Source organism: Podarcis vaucheri (assembly GCF_965113315.1).
Source record: "Podarcis vaucheri genome assembly, chromosome: 4".
Classification (NCBI taxonomy): Eukaryota; Metazoa; Chordata; class Lepidosauria; order Squamata; family Lacertidae; genus Podarcis; species Podarcis vaucheri.
Window position 1 is genome coordinate 86,876,517 of NC_138762.1, and position 26,467 is coordinate 86,902,983.

The following is a 26,467-nucleotide window of genomic DNA, read 5'->3' on the forward strand; positions in this document are numbered from 1 at the left end:
AAGAGGAGTGCCACTGGATCTGCGGAGCCCCTCTTTAGCAAGGCAGAACAAGTCACCTCTGGCACTGAAACAACCAGCTAAGAGGCACAGACAGCAATTGTGTATGTGTGGAGGGAGTGAAGGGGTGTGTGGGTGTTGTAAGCAAACCCCTTAATATGTCACAGGGAGAGAGAGGGTTCATTGAAAGGAAACCACTCTCCCCCACCCTTTAAAAATGATTTGTTTCCAAGGTAGTTTAATCGATCTAGGAATTAAACAACATATTTGGGCAGTTTTGCTTCCGTGTGCCAGTAAATTTTCATATGGAAAAACGCATTCCCTTGGCAAGTTGCTGATCACCCACTTTCCCGTGGAAATCACTTCTGAGAAAAACTCACTCGCGTCTCAGGCTGCGCCCCCGAGACCCCACTTCTGATCAAGGCAGAAGGGCCCGCGGGCCCTGTAGGAAGCCTTGAACTAGTCCCTTGACGAGGCAAGAGCCCTACTGAAGAAGGAACACTTTTAACCCGTTCCTGCCTCCTCTCCAATGGTGCGCTTTCCTCCCCCTCTTTCTGCTGCCCTTCTCCAGAGCGCTTTGTGCAAGTGCTTGGGCCTGTCGCCGAAAGCCAGCTTGGCAGCCGCCAGGCACACCTGACAGGTCGGGTCATGTTAAGTGGCAGAGGTGGAGAGAGGGAGAGAGGGAGAGAGAGAGGGAGCCTGTGTTCAGGGGAACAGAAGAACCGAACAACCAGAGTGGTTAGACAAGCCACGAAGAGTCCGTGACTCCGCTCCCTGAGTGTATTACTGGTTTCATTTAGGGATGTTGGGTAGCTGGTTGGGGCGAGGGGTGTCCAGCTTTTCCTTTACGCGCAGCGCCATCAAGGACGGGGCGAGGGTGGTGGTGGCGGATAAGAGGAGAGAGGATCCAAGCGCAGCCAGCAGACTCCGAGGGTGCTGGCGGGGGAGGAAAATGGGTGGCGCCCTCCCCTCCAGCTACCCTCGACGAGACCTGCCTTTCCTAAACAAAGCTGTGCTGGCTTCCATGAACGCTACGTCTAAGTAAGTACAACGCAGAGCTGACCTCTGCGTCGTCTCGTGGGTAGGAATCCAAGGCGCGCGTCCCGAGGAGAATCCGCGCCTTCGCCAGAACAGCTTAGCAGGTTTGCGCGGAAGTTAAGTCCAAAGCTATACAACAGGACTTACTCCCGTGCAAGTGTGAGTGCAGGATTTTTCAAGAGTGTGTGTGTGTCTGTGTTTGTTTTGTCTGCCTGAAGAATCCCGTGCCTCTACTGCCTGCACGGCTGTTTTTCTTTTCTTTTCTTTTTTAAAAAAAGATCTTCTTGAGAAGAGCTGTTAATTGCTCTCTCGTTTTAATTGTTCCCCAGAAGGCATTTTCCCTCTTCTGGAATATCGCCCCCCCTCCCGCTAAATATCAATAACATGTGTGCACTAAAGACAACTACTTGCAAATGGGCTTCGTGATCATTAGCATATATTTGCATAATGCCGCCGTCAAACAAATGCCGTAAGCAGCAAGCAAACAAAAACACGAACTCTGGAGAGCTGATTTGCTAAACGTGCCGTGGACTGAAATTAATAAAGAAAGAAAAGAAAAGAAAAGGGGGGAAGTAAGGAAGCGGGAGAGGAAGGGGGGACAGCAAAAAAAGTGAGAAGAGATTCCAGATTTAATAGATTGACGGTTTAGAATCAAATAGCGTGTTTGTACGCTTAATTGGAATAACATACATTTCGGAATTACCGTGCACATCTCTGCCTTGACCAGGAAGAGACTTACAGCAATCTTAAAATCTCTGGCATCCCCAGGAAGGGCCAGGAGAGACCCCTGTCTGAAATCCTGGAGAGCCTGCCAGTCAGTGTAGGCAATACTGAGATAGATAGACCAATGGCCTGTCTCGGTATAAGGCTGTGTCCCTTATTCAGAGGCCAGAATGGTCCACAGTGCCCTTTCTATCTGCCTGGAACATTTGCGGCACCACCCAGCCAGCGCGAATTCCTCATAAGGCCCATTGGCTTCAATGGGAAGATTGCTGAACAAAGGGCTTAAGTTTTCCTGGACCGGGCCTCTTGTTTGTAACGTGCACGGTTTCTCCCGTGCGTGCCCTCGCAGTGCAGCTGACAGTATGCAAATTTCATGCAAGAAACAGCATGCTTCTTCAGAAGTTGCCTTATCGCAAAGATAACCTTTTCACTGATAGCAGCTGGGGAAAATCATAGGTTTGAATTAATTTGCCTGCAAGTCCACTACAACTTTCACGATATAACCCACGATTAAAAAGCCTTATTCGCTACCTGCCATCCATGTTTGTCTGTCCACCCAGCCATCTCTCCGCTGTTTATAGTCCCCACAAACAAGGGAATTGATCAGCGACATATATTTGAATTAAGACGCACTAAATCGATGACAGATCCATATCACGCTGCGTTTAACAAGAGTTGTACACGGAGGCCAGGACATAACTCCCAAACTATTATTCAGGTTTGGAACTCCCCCTCCCCGCGCCCCACTTAAGTCATTACATTTCGGAAATTCAGTTATAACTCAATATATTTTTCATACTTAAAAAAAACCAAATCCTGTTTCGAAAGAAGTTTGCATTTCATTCGAAAACTATCAGGCAACCTTTTTTTTTTAAAAAAAAGACCCCCATACTGTAGCCTTCCCCAAAAAATCTAAATTGATGAGCAGTCAAGCTTCAAAATGAATTTGGAAACACGTTGATGCCCTGCGGAGCCGGCTTTGGGGGCAAAATAATAATAATAGTGAGTTGCATCACACTGGTATGTTTATGTTTGTGTTTGAACTTTGTACGGTGTCTGTAAAGCTGCAATCCTAAACACACTAGGGAGTAAGACCCATTGAAGGCAGTGGGTCTTACTTCAGAGAAAACAGGCGCGAGGTTGCACGAGGCGAAAAGAGGACGTGAAGCTTGCATGCTAATAGTTGGGTTGCAAGATCTCCTTATGGAAACCCCTGAAATAATGTATCAAACGCCTGACCGCCTGCGCGATGCGCTAACTCGGCGACCTAAAGGCTAGTTGGAGAGCTGTTGGCGATTTTCACGTGGTCCCTAACAGAAAGATTTCCCCCCTCTCTCATATTCTCCATCTCTCTCTCTCTCTTAACTTAAAATGGGGAATGCGTCTGACTGCATGTACTCCGAGGGCTGAAATTGGCTCACCTCGTCTCCGCCTGTTTCAAATTAGGCGCAGAACTACTGGAAAGACGCGTTGCCAAAAAGTCAGCCTTTACCATGCAGTGCGGCGTGTTGAACCAAGTGCTAGCGCCGCCCCAAGAGCTTTTCGGTGCTATTTCAGGCGCTGCTACTTTGCATTATGGAAATACTACTGCCTATTTCTGTTCCAGGACTTGCTCCCGCTGCGGCGACTAAGTTTTGTTCAGCTTTGCCGGTCGCGAAAAGAAGGAAGGCGACGTCCCTCCTCCTTTATTTTCAGAGCTGAAAGCTCAGTCCCACCCACACCCCGCTTTTCTGGCGCATTTGATTCTTTTTTTTTTAAAGGAAATGTGCAGCTGTTTGCCGCTCCATTCGTAAATTCAGTTAATTTGTAATAGGTCTCCCAAGTTTTCAAGAGAATCCACACATCTATTTAAATTAATGGACTTGTACCAAATGAGGAGGGGTGGGGAAAACGCACGGATTCGGATCGGGGCGCCAACCTCTACCCCTGCTCCGGTTCGATCCGCCAGCGTACATTTCTCAGCATCCTACAGACCCAGCCGGCATCCTCGCAGGAAACGTCCACGCGGAATTTCCCCCGAGGACTGTACACCTGTTCCTCAAATAAGTCCCAGCAGCTCAAAGGCGGGCTTTCCTCCCAGAGCGCTGGCGAGCAGGAGCGTACACCGGGATTTAGGGTTTTCCTGTGTAAACAAGACGGAAAGTTCAGGAAAACGGTGAAGGCGGGAGTGTTGGAAGGAGAGAGAAGAATCGTACAAAAGTAAGGATGGCGCATCCTGAGGATTCATTCTATCAGCCACGTTTTTAAAAAGAGAACGAACTGACTGATCTATTTTTAGGCTTCAATGAGATGGAGAAGCGGATCTGACGTCTCCTGCGAGACTCAGCCGTTTCAAATGAGCCCCCCCCCCAAAAAAAACTAATTCTTTTTACACCAGCTTATGGGAGCAGTTATTTCCATTACTTAGGGAAATGAATCGTTGTAGTTCTTTCTACACAGTCGCGAAGAAACTCTCATGAAGCTTTTCTTGCGTATCTTGACTACCGCAGTCGTGTCTCGGCGTTTAAGGAAACAGCTTATTTTCACATCTATTCTGAAGCCAGTAATAATTGTAACTGCACCAAAATATCTCCTTCCAATCGACGCTTCGGTCCTAAGCACATGTGCTGGAGAGGAAGAGTCAATGAAAGCAACGGGACTTTCATATGCACTTGTATATGAATTACACAGCTCCCCCTCCACTTGTTGAGTTTGTATTTATTTGTGCGATTTACTTCCATACAATTCATTTAGGGTACATTTATTTTAGGGCGTTTAGGACGCTCGCCTTGCATACTGAGTCTACCTATAAATAGTTACAAACAAGCTTACAGTCTGGTGGGTGCCATCGCAGCCCTAGGCTCCAAGTCCTAGACACATAGAATCATAGCGTTGGAAGGGATCCCAGGGTCATCTAGTCCAACCCTCGGCTGTACAGGAATGTCAACTCGATTCTACACGGCAGACGACCATCCAACCTTTGCTTAAAACCCTCCCAAGTGCCTTATGTCCTTCTCACGGAGGTGTAAAGTATGTCATTACCAATTATCATGGGTTGTTGTACCAAGGATCCTTTTTCACACGAGCAAATGCCCTCCCGGTGTGTTTTTAAGTTCGGGCGCAAACACTCTTTAAAACTTGCAGCTGATGTGCCCGCAAGAACAAAGTTATGCGGACTCGCAGTAGGCAGTGGAAGCCTCGTTTGCAAAGCGGTTTCAGGCTGGCCAAAAAGTTGCGGCAGCTCCTCACTGAACAGCTCACTCTTAATCTCAGGGTCGTGAGTTCGAGTCCCACGCTGGGCGAAAGATTCCTGCGTTTCAGGGGGGTTGGACTAGATGACCCTGGGGTCCCTTCCAACTCTACAATTCTATCCCAGGTGACTGGGAAGCAGCAACTCTCCTCTGCGCGCCCGAGCGAGATCCGGGCTGCCTTCCCCGACAGTTTCCAAGCAAGCGTGCCGCCGCGTGTTTCCCCCTGGCACGCCGCTCGCTTGGCACTCCCTCTGCGGCTGGGCGCTAACTTTTTCCCCTTCTTCCTTCCTTTCAGCAAGTGCAACTTTTTTTGGGGGGGGGAGGGAGAAACGCGCGCGAGAGCGAGAAAAGGGGCGTCGGGGGGTGGGGAGAGCGAGCGAGAGCGCGAAAGCAGACAAGAGCGCGAGGGCGGTTCCCCGCTGAGCGCCCGGCCTGAATGGGAGCCAATCGCGCTGGCCTGGCCTCTGCCAATCACCGGCCTCCCTCCAATCCCACCCGCGCACATTTCCAAACTCTGGTTCCCAACCGCGCCGCTCAAATGTGCCGAGCGCTCTGCCAATCGCTGGAGGCCAGAGCGGGGAGAGGATGGCAGCAGCAGCCGAGTTGGGAAACGGAGCAGACAAAAGAAGTTAAAGAGCCGCTTAATCGCTCCATGTTTGGCAAGGCGGCGGCGCTGGCCACGGCGGCAGCAACAGCCTCGGCGGCGGCGGCAAGCAGGGGGAGGAAGGCCACCGCCCCCTCGGGGCCGGCCCAGGCGACCCCCTCGCGCCTGGATGGGCCCCGGGGCTGCGGCGCCATGGAGCCCGCGCTGAGTTGCAAGAGGAGCCCCAGCCTGCGCTTGGCCGACCTGGCCGCATTGCATGGCGGCGGCGTCGGAGGAGGCAGCAGCGCCACCAGCGGTGGCGGCTTCCAGCCCTTGCACCCGGGGGACCTGGGCTCCTCGGACCCGGCTGCCGCGGCCCCCTTCGGGCCGGAGCACGTGGCGTCGGGGGCGCTCAAGTTGAGCCCGGCCGGCGCCGAGGCCGCCTTCGCCTCGTCGTCGCAGGCGGGCGCCAACGGCACGGCCGGCAGCCCCTCGTACGCGGCGCCGCGGCGGGCCGAGCGGCCTCTGCAGCAGCACCCGGCCAGCTCGCCCATGTTCATCTCGTCGGCGGGCACCTACGGCGCCGGCGGCGAGCAGCCTCACGCCGCCGCCTTCCCGGGGCTGCACGACCACCCGTCGGGCCCGTCCGGAGGCCACCACCCGCTCAACGGGCAGATGCGGCTGGGGCTGGCCGTGGCTGCGGCTGCCGCGGCGGCTGCCGAGTTCTACGGGCGCGTGGAGCCTTTCCGCCCTTCGTCCGTGGCGGCCGCCGCCGCGGCCTCCGAAGCGTCCTACGGCGCCGCGCCGCAAGGCTACCCGGTCAACTTGGCGGCGGCCGTCCTGCAACAGGCGCCAGCGCCTCCCGCACATGCGCACCACGCGCCTCCCCACCATCACCACCCTGCGGGCGCCTCCTCCGCCGCTGCCGCCGCAGCCTTCCTGCGCTACATGCGGCAGCCCATCAAGCAAGAGCTGATCTGCAAGTGGATCGAGGCCGAGGCGGCCGCGCCGCCCTGCTCGCAGACCTACAGCACCATGCACGAGCTGGTCAATCACGTCACGGTGGAGCACGTCGGCGGGCCCGAGCAGAGCAGCCACGTGTGCTTCTGGGAGGAGTGTCCCCGCGAAGGGAAGCCCTTCAAGGCCAAGTACAAGCTCATCAACCACATCCGCGTGCACACGGGCGAGAAGCCCTTCCCGTGCCCCTTCCCCGGCTGCGGGAAGGTCTTCGCGCGCTCCGAGAACCTCAAGATCCACAAAAGGACGCACACAGGTGGGTGGCACGACAGGAGCGCGCGCCTTTCTCCGGCGCGCGGTTCTGGCATCTTTTCTCTACCCCCTCCTCCCTCCTTCCTCTATCTCCTACGTACCCTCAGACGTGTGACGTTTGTCATGAATAAGTAATTTCACCAGCTCTTTGGGGCTGCAGCGGGAGAGAGAGGTCTTCCTTGATATGTCTGAGTTGTCTGTGTATGCGTGGTTTGGGAATGGCTGGCGGGTCTTCTGCGTTGTGCCCGCCGCGGTTTTGGTGAGAGTGAGGAAGGCTTCCTAGCGCCACAGAATTCCTCAGCAGGCAAACTCAGAGCGCTGTGGATAGCTAGGAGCTCCCACGAAAGCGGGAAGAACGGAGGAGACCCACGAAGGCCTGCGGTGTGCCCAGCAGGAGTGCCAGTTTGGCCCCGCGACCGTGGTCCTGGCGACGAAGTTTGTGGGTGCCAGGCCAGGCCCCTTCATGGTGAATTTTGTGGGTGCTCGGGCACCAGGGGCCCAGGGAGCCGGCACCTAAGGTGGCCAGTACTCCTCCTCTTAGGAAGTGGAATGAAAGGGCAACCCCCAAACTTTATTCTGGTCAATTCACTTTTCAAAAAGTTTCTCCTATGGTTTTATTTGTTCTGGGTTTTTTTCTTTTTTATATATGAAGGAGAGGGTCAGGGGATTTGATCATGTTGTTTCTCAAGAGGGGGTACTTTTCAAATGAGACCACCAATATTTTACTTTCCCTGGGGGGAGTTTTTCTTCCTTAGTTGTTTTTGGGGAAGTGATAGGCAAGCTTTTGTTGGTTTAAAGGTGTGTTTCGATGGAGGGAGCGCTGCTATAGCGATTCGGAATAGTGCTTTTGAGAACAAATGGGAAGGGAAGGCGACGCGGGTGTGCCTTTGTGCGTGTCTCCGCCAGACTAGCCATTTCAATGAAGTTCCGTTTATGGCGCTGTATCTTTTACAGCTTGGTTTTGATTTGCCCCTGGCCTTTTGGCTTCACTTAAAAGGCGGTTGGGATTTATAGTTGCGTGTAGACAGATATTATCCACCGGAGGCTGCTTATAGGGAAGGGGGGCAAAGGCCGGAGCGGGCTCCACCTAATTGTTTTCATGATTTATTGTGTGTTGTTGCAAAAAAAAGGAAAAAAAGGAAAGGGGGGTGGCGAGGCGGACAAGGTGCAACGCGCTGTTCAAACTCCCATGCAAATAGCCCCTGGCGGCAAAAGCTATCGATTTTTAGATGGTGAATCCGCAGGGTTGAGCCCATCTGTGCGAGTCCTGAACACCCCCCTCCCACGCAGCCCCGGGGAGTGGGGGGGGGTGGATCTGTCCTGTCCTGCAAGCGAAGAGGAGCGCGGTGCTTTTAGGCCTTGGAGGCCGAGTCTGCTGTGGAAGGGCCTTACTGGGAATTTTGCAGCCTCTCCTAAAGATGCTTGCAACTTGCAAGGGCTGGTTCGCCTGCAGTGGTCGTAGGGCAGCTGCTCCCGCACGGGGGAAATCCTGCTGGTGCTCTGGGAGGAGGGGCAGGAAGAAAGCCTCGCGAGGGCTTTCCAGCTCGTCCTTCCATTCACACAGCTCCTTTTCCAGCTGAAGAACTCCGATGTTCGGCTCATCTCGCCCTCCCCGCTTGAGGCTGCTCACATAGTGCCCTTGCTACTGCCGCTGGAAAGAAGATCCGAATTTGGTTCCTTTGGGCCGAGGCTCCTGCAGGTGGGGGAATAGCTGGAGCCCCGCCGCCCCTCCTGACTGGTGCCCGTCGGTCGGGTCGGATGGGGATCCGAAGCCAGCCCGATCCCCACCGCCTGTTGCAGACAAAAGACCCACGACTGAAGATCCGGAGGGGCCGAGGAGCGCCGCAGAAAGCTGCTCGGTGTTTTTTCTGCAGCAGTATTGCAGGGGCACATGGTTGCAAAACGCTTCTGCACGGTTTGCAAGATCCGGGCCCGGCAGGGAACTCTTTCCACGGCCACGTGCTGGCACGGAAGCCCTGGCCCGGGAACTCGAGTTGACTGTACCATAAGCAGCTCCATTGCCCGTTAACAGCCCCATTTTCCCCTCTTGCGGGCGAGGGCAAAATGACTCCCCAGAAGCCGTGGAGAGCGGCTTCAGGCGCCCTTTCCCCTTCTCTCCAGGAGGTTCCTCCTGCCCAACCGAGGGGTCCCTGATTCCCAGCCGAACAAGACGCTCCGGAGCAACCTCGGCATTTCTGTGCGTAATTTTGCAATCTCGCGCCCTTGGTTTCTTCTCGCTCTCCTACAGGCTTCTCCCCTAAGACCGGAATAGGTTCGTTAACGTAGGAAATCTGAAGTGTGAACCGGAGTTTCAAGATCAAGGATCGTTTGTTTGGGTTTAAGAAGCAAATGAGTTTTCCTCTTCCCCCCTTTTTTTGTTCTGTTTGGTTGAGAACGAGTTGAGCTCCCAATTGGGGGGGGGGGTGTGAGTCGCCCTGCGCTTGGCTTTCGTGTGGCTGGTTTTGTTTTTAAAGATAGCCGGCGGCTTGTCTCTTGATCGATGCCGCAAGTTGTTGCCTCCATGAGCCCTGAACCGCTTGCGCGGTTTGTGGAAACGGGCCGCCGACCTCGCTTCGAATTAGTAGGCGGTGAAGTTTCCTTTCTCGGCCCGCGAAAGGGAGCGAGCAACCTTTTCCTCAGCGAGAACCGTTGCTTTTCGACTGCGCATCTCTGGGCTTAAAACCGAGATAATCTGCAAATGGTTAAACTCTGACGTGAACCTTTCGTCAGAGACAAGACCAAAATAAACATCAGGATGGCATGGGCATCTCGCTTCGGGATGTATGAGCATAGCAACCATGGCATGCCTTGAAAATCGGTCCTCTTCCCAAAACCTAGTGCTGCTGGCCTTAATTAAATATATATATTAAAAAATAGAGTCAACCCAAGTTAAAAGCAGACAAATCTGGTTAGCGATTGCTGAAACAGGTTCTAGACAGACAAACGCACATGCAAACCCAATTATGCCATATTTTGAAGAGCAAGAAATAAGACACATTTTCTGGCTTCTACTTTTAACTATGGACACCTATGACCACTATCATTTTTAAAAAGAGAATGTGTCCTGGAAAAAGAGGACATATAGTAATCCTATCATTTTTAAAAAGAGAATGTGTCCTGGAAAAAGAGGACATATAGTAACCCTAAAATGCTTTCCTTAAATAAATAGCAAAACACCAACCTTCTGTCTCAGGATATTTCAGCTGAAAGGACAACACTGGGCTATGTTGACCAGAATGATCCAAAACACAGTTACTTGGAAGTAACTGAGCTCAGTGGCCTTACTTGCTGTGGAGTGAATACACTTGGCACTGAGGTTTGGATCTTTTACATTTTTCATGTACACAGAATCTTTATCCCATTTTATAACAACAACATTTAGTTGGAAATGCTTTTGAGACTTCTGAAAGGCTGTATAATTTCTGTTCAGTTGCCACATATCACCAGAAGATGTTTTCTGGTTGAAATAATGCATTTGTGATTGAAGTTGGGATCTGTCTGTATTTACACAGGAAAATGAATGCCATAAATTAAACCTTCTGCCTTTCCCAAAAAGGAGAAGATAGATGCTGTTTTCACCAGTAAAACAACAAAGGTCAATATCCTACATGTGCTTACCTAGAAGCCAAGTGGAACTGTGTAGTATTTCTGAGTAAACACGCTCAAGATTTAGTTGGATGAAAATACTGAATTACCTTGTTGACTAGGAAACACGTATTAATATTGGGGTGCACTCCTGATGTCTTATTTGAGAGTCTATAAATAAAATTCATATTTTTGCATATTTTTGGCTCCATGTATGGATGGGATTAATTTTTTTTAAAAAATACCTTTTTGAAATAAAGTAACGCTAAACCCATGTCCACTTGTGGCAGCAGAAATTATTCCTGCCTTTTTGCTTCCAGAACCTTGGAAAATAATTGCAAACCTAGAATTGCATTACACATTGGAGCCAGTGAGATATGCCAGAAGGAAAGGCCCTGAGGATGGCTTTCGCAACCACCCTTAAGGTGCACATTAAACCTATTTAAACAGATTCACCATCTTATTTCGAAGCATAAACTAGTCCTAGGTAAAGAGATCTTGGCCAGCTCACTGCTCATGGAGTGGGTAGCTTTCTCAATAATGAGCAAGCTGTAAAAAGCTAAGAATGTCAGAGAAGGGAGGGGAAGAGAGGGTGGCCCTCTTTGAGAGCCTGATCTGTTGACAATGGTTTTTTAAAAAAAGGAAAAGAGAGCAATGTGTTTAAACAGGTGCTACTTTTATTTTAGAAAAAGGGGAATCTCCTCTTGCAAACCACAAGGGAAGGGATTAGGACAATATGGGTTTGTCTGGCGATAAAGCCATATCCGTGTATGGACGTGTAAGCCCCTACTTTAATCCATCATTTAAATTTTTCATTTGCAAGAGAAATATGGGCATGGAACAAGGAGAGACATTCCCATTGTCCTGGATATGTTTATCTGAATGTCATGATCACAGTTTAGAAAATATTCTTTAACATTGTGGACTACATTTTTGAGCAAATGTAAACCTGCTCACTCTCTCTGTGTAGTAATAATAATAATAATGATTGAAAAGTTAAGCTATTGGAGGGATGGTAAAGACTGGAGTCAAATTTATCTGCTGAGTCTTTGTTTTGCAATCCTCTCTAGTCCCTGTCTCCCCTGTTCCTGTGTTTGGTTTGACATGTAAATTCAAAGTTTGGGGATTTCTTCCTTTCCTTTCACAAAGAGGTCCATTATGGATGTTTTTCTCTTTCAGGAGAGAAGCCTTTTAAATGTGAATTTGATGGCTGCGACAGGAAGTTTGCCAATAGCAGTGACAGAAAGAAACACTCTCATGTCCACACCAGTGACAAGCCATATTTCTGCAAAGTCAGAGGCTGTGACAAGTCTTACACACATCCGAGCTCCTTGCGCAAGCACATGAAGATCCATTGCAAATCCCCACCGCCTTCTCCTACCCCAGGATCTCATGGCTACCAACCCACGGGGACACCACTGGGTGCCCCTCTGTCCCCTCTCCAGGACTCTGGCAGGGGCCGCCCTGTCAACCTTTCTCCTCAGGTCACCAATCTCAATGAATGGTATGTGTGCCAGGCCACTGGGGCCCCAAACCACCTCCATACGCCATCCAGCAATGCCACATCTTCTGAGGAGGAAGAGAACGAGGAAGAAATTTATAGGAACTCTGAGACAAGAACTATTCATTAGAACTGGGAGGGAGGCAGAACTTTGAAGATGGCACGATCATGCCATCTTGGTTAATTTGGGCTATTTATTCAGTATTATGAAACCCTATGGTGTTTGTAACATGTAACTAATTTAATTAAGACATTGGACTTGTGTGTCTCTCTCTTTTTTAATTAAAAAGAATAATCTTTTTTTAAAAAGCAAACCACCAAGCCGGACTGTAACAGTAATCCATTGTGCATCCCTACCCTACCCTATGTTTATGGAAGACGTCAGAGGAGTTCGTCTTTGTGTTGCTTGATCTTCAGTGTATGCACTGCCAGGTTGACAGTTCTGTGTGATAGTTTTCCCAAAATAAAAGCAGGAGGAATGTGGCTTATGAATGTAACTGGGAAGCTAATGGGCTTTCTCTGTGCCAGGAGTGGATTCCTTAAGCTTGTCCACCAATTTTTGAAAAGGCACGTTCTTCAATCTAGGCCTCTATCCCACAGCCATCACCTCTGAAACTGCCAACTGGTTTCTTGCATCCAAGTACTGTATATGTACGTGTACGATAATGTATAGGTACAGTTCACTGCCTCTGAAATCTTAAGTCCTCAAAATCTCAAAACGGAATGCTGAAACGTAGACCTTGGGTTGCAGTTTGCATCGCACTAAAACCAACGTTGAAATTCACCATCACAAGATTCAAGGTGGCACCTTTATAGAGCAGTGCTAAATTTGCTTATATGGAAGATCAGTCCATTGTTTTAAATGGAACTCGCTTCCAAGTAAATACGCTGGGTGGGTGAGAGAGGAGTCACAATCCTAGTTGTGTAGGATTTCACAAATGCTATTAAGCAAGGGGGGTTGGGTTTTGTTGGGTTTTATTTCTTTAGCCATCTTATCCTAAACATGCTTACTCGGAAGAAAGTTGCACTGAAGGGGCTTACTTCCAATAAGAATACTTAAGAACAGTACTGTTAGGCAGTACCTTATACACACTGGTGTGACTGTAAGTCCCATTGAATTCAATAGGACTTACTTCTGAGTAGACCTCCACATGATTGCACTGTTAATGTCTCAATTATTTTAATTTTCCTTTCCTTTTCTTTTTTAAATGTCTTTCTAAGCTCTAACCCTGAAAGGGGAGGGAATTAAATCAGTTGCTATGATTATTGTTGTTTAACACATTCAACGAATTGTGCTCTAAAGACATTTGTCCCACTGGTTTCAATGTTACTCATTAGTACGTGTCTTAGCAGGACTGCTTAATGGTTTTTCCTTGTCATAGGAGTGTTGCTAAATGAGATCTATCTTTATATGCGATATAGCAGAGGCCATGAGTCTAAACACGCTTCCTTGCAAGCCAGTCACATTGAATCAGAGTAAATTGGATTTATGAGTAAGCATATTTGGGAATGAAGCCCAGCCTATAGTGTTAGGTCAAAAGTGCTGTGAACTTCACAGCTGTTACTATGTCAAAGTCTCCCTGTTGAAAAAGTTATGATGCTAAGAGTGACACATGACTTTCTGGAAGATACTATATTTTACTGATCCAGCTTAACACCCTTGCATGCGCAAAAGGTTTCATAAATTACTTCTCTCTATATTTTTTTCAGCATCTGCAATCCTGTTTCTTATGCGGTGTGCCATTGACCAAAGTGCACTGGGGAAAGCAAATTGTCATAAATGTAAAAATGGAGGGAGGGGGATGCTGAGTAGATTACCTTTGGCCTAGCTGCCAAGCTATTATAGAGTGAGGTCATGGAATGCTGACAATTTCTGATGCAGTTGGTACGACATATTTCATGTGTAAAATGCTGGTTCATCATAAACACCCTACAGATAATCTAAAGAGCACTAATTTATCCTCTGAGACCACTGAATAAGTAGCCAGTCGCCAACCCATTACCAGGGCTTGTAGAAATGTGTGGGGATTTTTTTGTGTCTTGTGTGCTGTGATACATAGTCTTGTCATTGTTATAACTTGTATGTGGAAGTGATCTATTTTGTACAGCGGAATTAATTTATTTTTTTATTTTTAGATATCAACTTCTTTCTTATTTCTTTTTAAAGAGTACAGAGCACACCAAAGAAGAATATTATTAATTTTGGTGATAGGTTGTCTATGATTCTGTGGTTGTTTTTCTGGGGGGTGGGGGAAAGTCCTTATATTTTTCAAGTTACTTGAATGAACAATGTAATGTGAAAACAGGTCCTTTCTGCATGTCTCCTGTGCAGTGTGTTGGTGATTCAATATAGTTTATAGAGATATTTGTTTCTTAGTACAGTGCATGGTGCTGTCCATCTGGAAGCCTTTAAATGTCCTGATCATATTGTTACATGAACAGAAAAAGGACATTCATTTTAATATCTATATCTATAAATATATAAATGAGAACTTGAATACAAACCACTTCTTAAAATTGTTTATTTGAATTGCATTCCTTTTCTCCTTCAAAACCCATTTGAATAATAAGGAAAAACTATCATGAAGTAAGACATGGACTTTTAAAGGATAATTTATGTTTTGGTGAGCTTTTTTAGAATTTTTTTCCCTGAATTAAAAAAAAAAGTTTAATTTATACACTCTGTTCCCCTCCTACCAAATAGATTGCACTATCCATTACTACAGCTTCATGTTTTGTTTAATGTGGAATTAATGCCTTCACGGAAATGCATTTGCTGGGAAGTAAGTATTTGGTTTCAATAGACTTACTTCCATGTAAATGGGATTTTCATTTTGGGGTACCAGGAGCAACATACTGTTTGTCTGCTGTGCCACTGCTTTTCCTCATATTTTTAAAACATGCAATACCTCCTTCATATCTGTAAACCTGGTCATAAGAAAGCAAGAATGGTTAAAGTAAAATTTAAAAAAAAAATCTTATTTTTTACTTGTGCTTTATTGTTGGGGGACAAATTATGATAACAGAGTGGCTTACAGAGTGCTCAGTTAGGAATTCAGTGATTGCCCCATCTTTGAAAGAAAAATAATTGTAACAGAAATCATTAAGTACAAAACAACCTTCTCACTTATTTTATAGGTGTGCTTATATATTGCATGCGAAATTTGGTACAAATGGTTTTGCTCATCCAAATCATGTTTAGTGGAAGTTGGTCTTGCTTCTAAGCAGTCTAAAGAAATCTACCAGAATCTGAAGACTAGTCTCCTTATTGATAAATTATAGGACATGGTTAAACCACATACATGAGGGTGTGGCAAAGTTCATTCATGTGAATTGATTTATTTGTATATGGATTTAAACAGTTTTATTTTTCTAGAAAAAAGGGGCTGGGACTTGCCATAAATGCCTCCCTTGTTCTCTTAGAATGAAAATGGTGCCCATCTGAGAGGTGCAGGAAGTTGGGGGGAAAGCTTTGGATTTTAATAGGGATCATAACAGTTTGGGTGGATGAAGAACAGGCTTCTGTCTTATATATTGACACACAATAGAAGAGGGAAGTTAGTATTACTGAGGTGTCTCTTAAAGCACTTGGACACTTCGTCAATGTGGCCTACATACCTTAAATCTAAACATTCAAACAGTGGACAGTGTGCCACTCTCAACAAAAGTGCTATTAAAACCAACTGGAAATAGTGCTGATGAAATCAAAGTAATGTAGATGGGACAAGATAGCATGTGGGAGCTGCAAAATGCTAGCCATAGAGTGAACAGGAAGTTCTGCTGATCCTTAATACAACACCTATCCTTTAAATTTGTATCTTAACCATGTCCACATTACTGTTCACGTGTTGAGTTCCTCAATAGGATTTCCCACACCCAACGTTGGGGTTGATTTTGGCCTCTGGTGGTGAAGGTGCAACCGGTTGCAAAGAGTTGCTTAGACTCCATGAGGAATGAGGACCTTTCGGATTGGGGAAAGGGTGGACTCAACGGAGTTTCTGGTGAAAAGGAGGGCAACACACAAAGCCCATCCCGCACCCTACTCCAAGGCATGAATCATTCATGGGAAATATATCAGAGATAAAAGATAGCTGACAATGAGGAGCCTAAAACAAGTTTTCCCCTTCTTGTTTTCTGCCTTCCAACGCCCCATCTCTCCCTCTCCCCTCGGTCTATAGAGCTGAAATTGACCACTGCACGTCTTGCGCCACTTCAAAGTAATTTGCGCCAGAACGGAAGGCTCGGCGCTTGGGCAATCTTCATGGTGCGTTAAGATTTCTATGGCAATTGGCAAGCAAGACTTTTCCCATCTGAATATGGCTCAAAGAAAAGGCATTTATTGACACGAAGTTGGCCATCTTCAAAGACTTCATCTCTTCTAAGCAGGGGGAAAATGTGCTCTCACACAAACAAGGCTTTAAATCAGCCGTGATCCACTTTTGTCTTAGTTACCGGTGGGGGTGGAGAAGGGAGGGAAGCATCGCGCTCGAAGGTTATGATCTCCGGAGTCTGAATTCATTTTGAGTTGATTTGTTTTGGGCTTTTTTTTTTTTAACCCCCAGCTCATTCTTCATCTTCTTGGCAAATTTTATTTTTAAAGTAGCAACGACCGACAAACCACGCCCATAGGAGGAAAAAAGTTATTGGAGCTGGAGTAAATTGGCGGTTTTGCATTTCACCCACGCTGACTTGAGCGCGTTTATTTACTTAAGCTCCATTGATCTCGCTTACTTCCAAGTAACGCCCCAACTCGGCTAAGCTCTTTTACTTGAAATGAATCCCATTGACTTCTATGGGGTTTGTGCTTCTCAATATAGACAGGCGAATAAAGATGCACACGTGTCGACTTGTGCCATTCAGACGAAGGGTTTCTTGACACGAGCTGGTTGCTTGCTTGATTACTTGCACGTGTGAAGGGGGCCATGAAAAGATACAGCGTGACAGAAAGAGCCGTCGCGTCTTACAGCACTTCCAAGACAGAGTTTGTCAGTGAAGTCGACTGACATTTAGCTGCCCAGCTTCACACGTTCATTTTTACCGCAGGGTAACTGCAGCAACGACAGCCTTGCACGTGTGAACACTCTGTTCGTGTGGTTTTACCACCACATGAATTTCCTACCTACCGGCATGCAATGTTTTTAAACCGAGTGCGTTCTTTCGGATGCAGAAAAACTCACCCTTCAGGAACCAGCCCTGAATTTAGGTAACCTTTCCACGTCCACATCAGAGACACTTTACGCACCTAGATATTAGGGAGGACAGGTTCACAACGCTATTTCTCAATACTTGTTGACTTACCGCTGAACGTCTGAAGGGACTCCACGGCAAATAATTGTGATGTAGGTAACATGAAACCTCTACCTGTGGGTTTGTTTCCTTTTAAGAATTATTTACTCTGAATGCCTGCCTCAGGGGTCGGTAAGAGGAGGCACACCAGCATCGGCTGGTCGATCTCTCGGTGATTTGCAGTATTTGGGCGAAGGCTTTTAACTCCCGATTGCTCAACAACAGCAACAACCAAACGACTTTTCCTACCTGAAAGTAGGCTGCCGAAATGAAGGAACCAGGAGGGGGCTTTTGTGTGAAAGAACCGTGAGCTGAGATCTTGGTACCGAAAACAAATCCCTGGGCTCAGAATATGCTCACTTTCCTTATAGTCTATGACTCTGCATTGGTAGATCTTGGGCTCCTAGAAGAAGGGGGGGGGGAGCAAAGTAGATCTGACAAACCTGAACTCTGCCCATCCCTGGGCTTACATCACAGTGTCTCGCTGTTGTTCAGGCGATGAACTCAAAAGAACAGAGGTGACACACACGCTACAGAAGAAGGGAAGAAGAATAGACTTGGAGTGTACAGACAGCTAGAGGTGTACATTTGGCTGAAAAATAGGACGAGGGTTGATATTTTGAACAGTATACGTGCGAGGGAATCCCAAAGAGCAAGTGAGGAGCTATATAGTTTTACGGGCACAATGCACTAGCTCATGCACGAAATAACAGGGAGTCCCTCTGCCACGTGTACGGTGTTCACACGTGTCTACCCAGGCATGGCATTTGAGCGATCGAATATAGGGTGAGTTTTCTCTGCGCTTCTGGGTGTCTCCTGGCCAGGCACTGGCCTGCATTGACCACGATGTCCTGGTCATTAAATATAAAATATGTGCAGCGTGCACACAACCTTACAAGGAGCAAAGGCTATTGCAAACAAGCAGGAACAACGTGTGTGTGTGTGTGTGTGTGTGTGTGTGTGTGTGTTAAAGTGGAGGCAGGGAAAACACTTTCTCTCTCTGCGCTCCTACCTCCACCCAGTGGTTCAGTTAGATCAGAGTTTCACAAACTTGGGTCTCCGGCTGTTTTGGGACTACAACTCCCATCATCCCTGATCACCGGTCCTCCTAGCTAGGGAAGATGTGAAATGTAGTCCAAAAACAGCTGGAGACCCAAGTTTGGGAAACCCTGAATTAGATCATTGTAGACTCTGATTTAATGGTGGTGGTGGAGGTGGATCTTGAGATGGCGGTGCCTGTTACTTTAGTAAGCCAGCACTGTTGCGTTGGGGGACCATCCTATCCATTCTCTTGAGTGGGCCCCCGAACATCTGCCCCCAAATCCGGCTCTTGACGGTACCAAACTGAATCTACTCCACTGCAATTGGAAACAAATCTGCCAGTAGGTTATGTTCAGAATTACAGGCACACTTAAGGGACTTGGATGGAGAAAAGGATTCAGAGATGGGGCAATATAGACCTGTTGCTCCGGGTTGAGAGGTGTGCGTGATGGCTCCTGCACTTTAACGGTGCCGTCGTGTCTGCGCGCTCGCTTGCTCCCGTTTCGGTGTGTCTATGCTGCAAGCACAGAGCGGCGGATCTCCAGCTTGTGGCTGACGCTTCTGTGCAAATCTGCGCGTGTCGTCCATCCATCCATCTGTTCTAGGCGCACGGAGGTGACACAGATTGGCCCAGAGTCTTTCTGGAAACCTGTGTACAGTGGTACCTCAGGTTAAGTACTTAATTCGTTCCGGAGGTCCGTACTTAACCTGAAACTGTTCTTAACCTGAAGCACCACTTTAGCTAATGGGGCCTCCTGCTGCTGCCGTGCCGCCGGAGCACGATTTATGTTCTCATCCTGAAGCAAAGTTCTTAACCTGAAGCACTATTTCTGGGTTAGCAGAGTCTGTAACCTGAAGCGTCTGTAACCCGAGGTACCACTGTATATCCTTCTGCAACATCCAAGGCGCTTTAAAAATGTGTTGGGGAGTGGGGTGGGTAGGTTATTGGGTTGTTCTTTTTTATTTTTGTTATATATTTTGTGTTTTTATATTGTGATTTTATGTGGTGACAACCTCCCTGACACCTGCGGGTATAGGGCGCTATACTTAATTACTAACTTAATCATCCATCCTGCTCAGGGGCCCTGATTCTTCTCCCCCACTTACACTTACTTACTTACACCCACACCCACACCGCAATAGGACTCCAGCAGCCTCTGCGTCTCCCTCGGCTAGAGCAGCGATTCCCCTGCTGATGCTTCCCAGCTGTGGACCCCCAGGCGACTCTCGACTGTGCGCACCGCGATCCTTCCCGGGCGCGAAGTACCCTCCTCCTTCTCCTCTGTCCGCGTCGCCTCCGCCTCCGCCTCGGGTGCCGGAGCCTCGGGCGGCCGGGGGAAGTTCAAAGGCAGGCTCGTCCGGCGTGGAAAGCGCTCGCCGCGCTCTGACGAAGCGCCGATTCGCGACACCCCATTAAGATACAGTTGCGCTGACCTCGCGTTTCATGGCCTGTTAGCTACGTCAATTGGCGCTTCGTCACAAGCTCGCCGAGGGGGCGCGCCCAGAGGGAACGGGGGGGGGGGGGCTCCTTCCCAAACTTATATATCTGGGATATATATATGGGGAGGGGGATAATCATCAAGAAAAATAAGGGGACCCGTCGATCTCCAGTGCGCCTTCTCCTACCCTTTTGAATACCCCCTAAAACACCCCTTCTTCCCCCGAATAAAAAAGAATAACGAAAATAAGAGAGGATCCACCGCCACTTTCCAAAACACCCCTCTTCTGCGATCTGTCTCCGCGCCCACCCCCCGCCCCACCGTTTTCTACCCCCCACCCCACTCCACCAACCTTGGCACTTTTATTGGCGAGCGATTGTCCTTTGTTTATTTAAAGCCAAGGCGGCGTGAATGGTGCAAAATAAACATGATGAAAAATAACCAAACAGATGATTCCGCTTGGCGAGGAGGGGAAGGGGGGAAGGAAAGGGGGGAAAGCCGGACTTTATAAAACACACACACAACACACACACACACACACACGGAGCAGGAGGAGGCCGGGCGCAGCGCTCAAGGAGAAAAAGCCTTTGAAGTGGGCCTTATTATGGCCGGCATACTTGGGGGTTGCCCTAACGACGCGGCTGAAAGGAAAGCGCTCGCCTTTGTCCGCGATTTGTTCTCCTTTGCTGGGTTGCCCGCTGAAATGACGGGCGCGGGGGCTGCCTCCGAGGTGCAGCCCGCAAAGCACCAACTTCCAACTCAGACTTGCAGGCGCCGCTCTCCTGAGGACAGAAAGGGAGGCGGGAAGGGGGGGAGGGAATCGGAGGAGGAGAGCAGGAGAGCACCCCTCCCCTCAAGCTGCTTCTCTCTTTTGGGGTGGAGCAGGCCACGGAAACCCAGAAGATCGCAGGCCAGTCCCCCCACCCCACCCCGCGGCCACAAATTCATAACACCAAGGTCGCTTTGCTGGATGAGAGAGGGAGGGTCGTTCTGCGCGCAAAGGGTTGGCTCTGTCACTGAATGTGTGTGTTTCTCACTTCGAGGGAGCTCACCAGCCAGGCGTGAATGCACCGGCATCTGATCCCCATCATCTGACCCTCAGAGGTATATTGTCACTAATTACAAATCGCTATTAATAATGGCCATGTTCATCTGTGTCCTCATCTTAGGGCCACAGGGCTATGGGGCCCTGCTTGGCACTTCCCATACTCATTTGGTTGACCATTATGAGAACAAGAGGCTGGGCTAGGTGGACCTTTGGCTCAACCCAGCAAAGTTGTTCTCTCTTCCACTTACAGTCCCTACTAGCTGAGTACACCCTTCTCCATCTCCTATGCATATGGACACTTTCCGCTTACTTATGTTTTATCATGCAAGCTGAAACACTCTCCATTTCCTCAGATAAATTCCACAGATCAGTCACACTCTCTTGGATCACATCCTCCAAACCCTTCCTTCCTTCCTTCCTTCCTTCCTTCCTTCCTTCCTTCCTTCCTTCCTATGATGAAGTCAACACCTTCTGCCTTGGCAAGTCTTTCCACTTCACTGTTCAATATATATCCAGATGCAACCTTTGCCAGACTAAGCCAAAACATACCAGTGCAAGTAGATAAATAGGTACCACTGCGGCGGGAAGGTAAATGACATTTCCGTGCACTCTGGCACTCATCACAGTGTCACGTTCCGGCAGAAGCGGTTTAGTCAAGCTGGCCACATGACCCAGAAAGCTGTCTATGGGCAAATGCCGGCTCCTTCGGCCTGAAAAGCAAGATGAGCACCGCAGCCCATAGTTACCTTTGACTGGATTTAACCAGTCCACGGGTCCTTTACCTTTACCCTTTTACCTGTTCCATAAATAATAAAGTACGAGTACTGAAAAGTGTTCTAGAATATAGAAGTGTTCTAGAATATATAACCTAATCTGCACGCACACACACATAATCAACACTTCTGGGCATATTATTCATTTGCTAACAATGGGGACAGTGAACTGAGTTTGTGGCACCAGATTGATTGATTTACTTATTTACTTCTGAAGTAAATAACTTGTGGATTAGTCACCTTAGAGGCAAACCTATTCAGAGACACCTATTCCTTGTTCCCTTTCTTTGTGTAGTCAGGCATCTAGTCACTTCTATTATACACATATAGAAACATTCATATTCTCTGTCATCACACATCCAGCTCATTCTCTGTTACCACACACTCTCACTGGTGCAGTTAGGTGATTTTTGTTGCTGGAGGGCAGTGCATTACTTCACTGTCTTCAACCTGTGACAACCCAATGCTGCTGCCTTTGGGGTCCTTCTCCTTATTCAGCTGAGCACACTTCTGCCCCCAAGTCCCATCCAGATGGATTCTGTCATCCTTCACCAGACATTTTACATCAGCCTTAGCCAGCATGGCACATGCGAGCTGCAGTCCAAAACATCTGGGAGGAGGATCCTGGTTGATGAAGGCTGAGTTGTGCATCTTCACAACCGCTGGATGTAGAGTAGACCACCAAGCAGCAGAAAAGGACATGTGGAGCCTTCTCACACAAACACCCACTTGCTCCGAACCCATGTGATCTCATGTGCAGGGTTCATCCCTTCTTGGCTGCAGCTTGATGTCTACTGGAAAAACCCACCCACTCACCCACAAATGCAGTGGGTTCACATCAGGGCAAATAAAATTCAGTGAAACTGCAGTTTTTGATGCTCAGTAGCCCAGAGAGGAGTATGATTGTGAGACCTGAAAGACCTACATTGGCTCCCAGCATGTTTCCAAGCACAATTCAAAGTGTTGGTTCTGACCTTTAAAGCCCTAAATGGCCTTGGCCCTGTATACCTGAAGGAGCATCTCCAGCCCCATCCTTCAGTCTGGACACTGGGATCCAGCTCCAAGGGCCTTCCGGGGGTTCTCTCACTGCAAGAAATTACAGGGATTCAGGTGGAGAGCTTTCTCAGCAGTGGTGCTGACCCTGTGAAACACCCTCCCATCAGATGTCCAGGAGTTGAGTAACTAAACTATATAACCTTTAGAAGACATCTGAAGGCAACCCTATATAGGGAAGACTTTTAATGTTTGATGTCTTATTATGGTTTTTATATATGCTGGAAGCCAGCATGCTGGTGGCTAGGGCAACCCAGTCAGTTGGGCAGGGTACAAATACAACAACAACAACAACAACAACAACAACAACAACAACAACATCTCGTGCCACACAAGCAGAGTTGTCTGGCTTCTGCACTTGTCCTGGTCACAGAAAAGAAGATTGCAGCCTTGTAGGTTGCTGATCAAGGATATTCTCCTTGTCAGTCGAGTTTTGCTAGCCAGAGGCTACATTTGTGAAGATTATGTGACACTGAAATAATAGTTAGAGACATGGGCGTAGCCAGGATTTATGTTTGGGGGGCAGGCTTTATGTTAGGGGAGGCAGAACCTCGGTTACTTAAGTATTTTTTATTGATTTACTTGATTTAGGGGGGCAGCTGCCGCCCCTATCCCATTCGACTACGTCCATGGCTTGAGATGGCGGTTCTGGAAGGGGGCAAGGAAAGATGCAGGAGGGCAAAATGCCTTTAGGGGCCCTGAAGCGCCCCTTGCCCCCCACCCTCCAGGGTCTCCAGCATGAACCACCCATTTTGAGAAATCCCTAGGAACACCCTAAGCTGCCTTCCTTGTTTGCTTTGCCGGCTGCGCCTGCTGCCCGTGTCGTGACATGCGCCCCTGTTCCACAAGAGTTATAAGCCTCTCTCCCCGCAGCAGGCTCTGCCTCCTGCTCCCCCGCCAGACAAGGCACCTCGGGGGCTGCCGTCGCCTCAAAAGGCCGCTCTCTCTGGTCGTGGGCACCGTGGAAGAAGAATGGGCTCTCGGAGAAAGGAGCACCAGTTGGGCCTTCGCGCAGCGCCAGAGCCTTATAAAGACTGACTGACACCCGGCAGGAAAGTTCGTCTCCGTCTCTCCAACTTTTTTTTTCCTTGCAAGAGGCGCTTAATGAAGGCTGCTCTCGCCGTCCTTTGTCTTCGCTCCCTGGTTCTCTCGGCAAAGCAGGCGCTCTCCCCACAGTCGTGAAAGGGGGACAGGCGAGGGGAGAAAGAAAGCGGGCGCAGCAGAAGTGTCACTTAGCATCTTCAAGCGGGACCTTCCAGGCGAAGTAAATATAGCGATCAAACGCCATTTAAGCGACGGGTACGGGTGGGAGGGAAGGGGGGAGTTTGTGGGAAGGGGCCCTCAAGCCCAATACACACACGCACACGCACACACACATGGCTGAGTGTTTGCACTTTCTGGAGAGCCTTGTGTTGTGCAAACAACAGGCACGCGGGCTTCGTTTGGAGTCCAGGAAATTAAGAAGGCGCACTCCTTACGCAGCCAGCCACCAATGGATGCGCACTTCCTCGCCTCGGATGGAAAGCCTCTCTGCCCAGATGTGCTGTGTGTTTGTGTCTGGGCGCGCTAGCTAAACACACACACACACACACACACGTAGAAGTTCTGCCCAGGTGTAGGCTAGGCAGGTGGTCTCCATAAACTTGTTATTGTGTGAACGCGCCGAAGGTAGTAAAAATGGTGTCTCAAGTGTGAATAGTAGCTAGCTCGGAAAGTGGGGTGTGGCGCTTGAAGGACGGCTCGGTACCACTCAGAGACAATTAAAGTACTTAAGTAACGGAGGTTCTGCCTCCCCACACAACATAAAGACTGCCCCCCTTACATAAATCCTGGCTAAGCCCATGAATGGAGCTTTCGCCATAATGGCTGTTCAGAGCGCTTTCCGGAAGTAAGGGGTTTCAGAAAAGGAAGAAAGTCCAACAAAATTAAGATGTAAATCTAGTGGTAGCAGTGCCAGATTTATATATAAGATAAACAATCTATAGCTTAGGGCCCCACTCTCTTGGGGGTCCCCCCAAAAATTATGAGTCATTGTAAATTGTGTTTCTAAAGGAACTTTTGTTACTGCCAAATGCCAATGTGTTTGCATTATTAAGTTTGTTATTAATAAAAAAATTAACTTAGAGCTTAATAATTATTTCACTATTAATATACTTCTTCTTAATTGTATTTCAGTTCAACAGTTACTTTGATAAAATACATATTTTGTTATGTGCAAATGGCTTTAGATACTTAATAGGTTCATAAATTACCATACAGCGTAAATTCAACACAAAAAACAGTGACAATTTGTTGTTGACAAAGGACAGCTGGACATATAAAGGGCCCCATTACCTTCAGTAGCTTAGGGCCTCATCAAACCTAAATCCGGCCCTGAGTGGTAGTACTAGCTGTAGTAAGAGCAGCAGCTGCAGTAATCATAACAGCAGTAGCAGCAATAACACTTAACACATATGAGGTGTCATTCAAGGAGGTTCAACACACTGTCCTGTTCCTACACCTCTCTTGTAAAATAAGGTAGGGGGTTAGCTGCCCATCTCCCCTCTAAGACAGGAATAAATCATGGTGAGAAGTATAGTATATCAAGGTATAAGTATTCTTTCCCTCCTCTTGCAAATGGTGCACCGACAGGTTTCAGCCAGAGACATGCACACATTACATAGGGGTAAGTGTCCACCAATGCAGTTGGATTCTGAATATGCAGGAGGAATGACTAGATGAATTAGCTGCTCCAAGTTTAATTACAGTGCGTAGAAGGCTGGGTTCCAAACATATTCAGATCTGAAAGAGTTTTGAGACTTGGTGGAGTTGGTAAAGTAGGAGAGCAAGCTTTCAAGACCCACAGAAGGCTTCTTGAGGTATTAGTCACTGCACAGTTAAAAGAGGAGGTGAACTATTAACCGCTCTTTATGTCTGGGAGCTGACTGGTTTATATTTAAGACTGAGAAGTTTAAAAAAATCCATTTCAAAAATCTGTTTATTTCATAAATGTAAGTACTGCAGGTATAGGAAGACAATTTTTAGATGAATGATGTTACCATGTGAAATGTAGTTGTTGGAGTGTTGGACTATGAGCTGGGAGACTAGGGTTCGAATCCCCGCTCAGGCAGGAAGCTCATTGGGTTGTGGTGGGGATTAAATGAGGAGGGGGAAGCTGCATGCCACTATGAGCTCCTTGGAGAAAATGCCGAGATAGAAATGCAATAAATAAATAAACAAATAAAGCCAACTGCATTTAATCTAATGGAATTTACTTTGCATAAACTGATATTTATCACACCGTTACCCTGAGCGCATTTACTTGGAAGCAAGGTCAAAGAAGAGCCAGGAAACCAAGGCTGAAATACTATGGGCACTTAGCACACAAGCCAGTTTCACTGAACCCAGTGAGACTTACTTCCCAGTACGTTTGTGTTGGAATTCTGGATTGCAGTTTAGGATCACACCAGGTCAAACTTGCCAAGCTCACAACCATGTTTAGTATCAAGGCATTGACGCAAATGTCTAAGCGTAATCTCAAAAGGATGTATTTCATGAAAGGCAGGCAGATCCTTAAGTACTCACTCATTGCCTCTTGAGAGGGCCTGAGACAATGTCTCAATGGATGCATGAACTACCGCAAATAAGGTCCAGTGTGTTCCCTGGGATTTAGCTCTGAGCAAATATGGTGTTGGATAAGGCTTAGGCTCTGATCCTAAGCATAGCTGTCAACTTTTCCCTATTCTTGCGAGGAATCCTATTCGGAATTAGGGAATCTCCCTTTAAAAAAGGGAAAAGTTGACAGCTATGATCCTAAGTCAATTTACCCGAGTGAGCTGAATAAAATATGGGGGGGGCAGGTAAGTCCCGCCCACATAATCGATCACATAATGCGGTGTGCACACACCATTTAAATAGCAAT

At 48.0% G+C, this 26,467-nt stretch overlaps 1 protein-coding gene and 1 long non-coding RNA gene across 2 annotated transcripts in view; both read left to right on the forward strand.

The window, feature by feature from the left end:
- Positions 1-26,467, forward strand: part of LOC309530204 — a 155,237-nt gene that overhangs the window by 49,876 nt on the left and 78,894 nt on the right. The window lies entirely within an intron of this gene.
- On the forward strand, positions 5,425-15,042 carry ZIC5 (Zic family member 5; the record flags this gene model as incomplete). The annotated part of the gene is made up of 2 exons (XM_082218655.1): positions 5,425-6,844; positions 11,605-15,042. The coding sequence occupies 2 exons, from the start codon at positions 5,425-5,427 to the stop codon at positions 12,054-12,056; spliced, it is 1,872 nt and encodes a 623-aa protein (XP_082074781.1). The 3' UTR covers positions 12,057-15,042.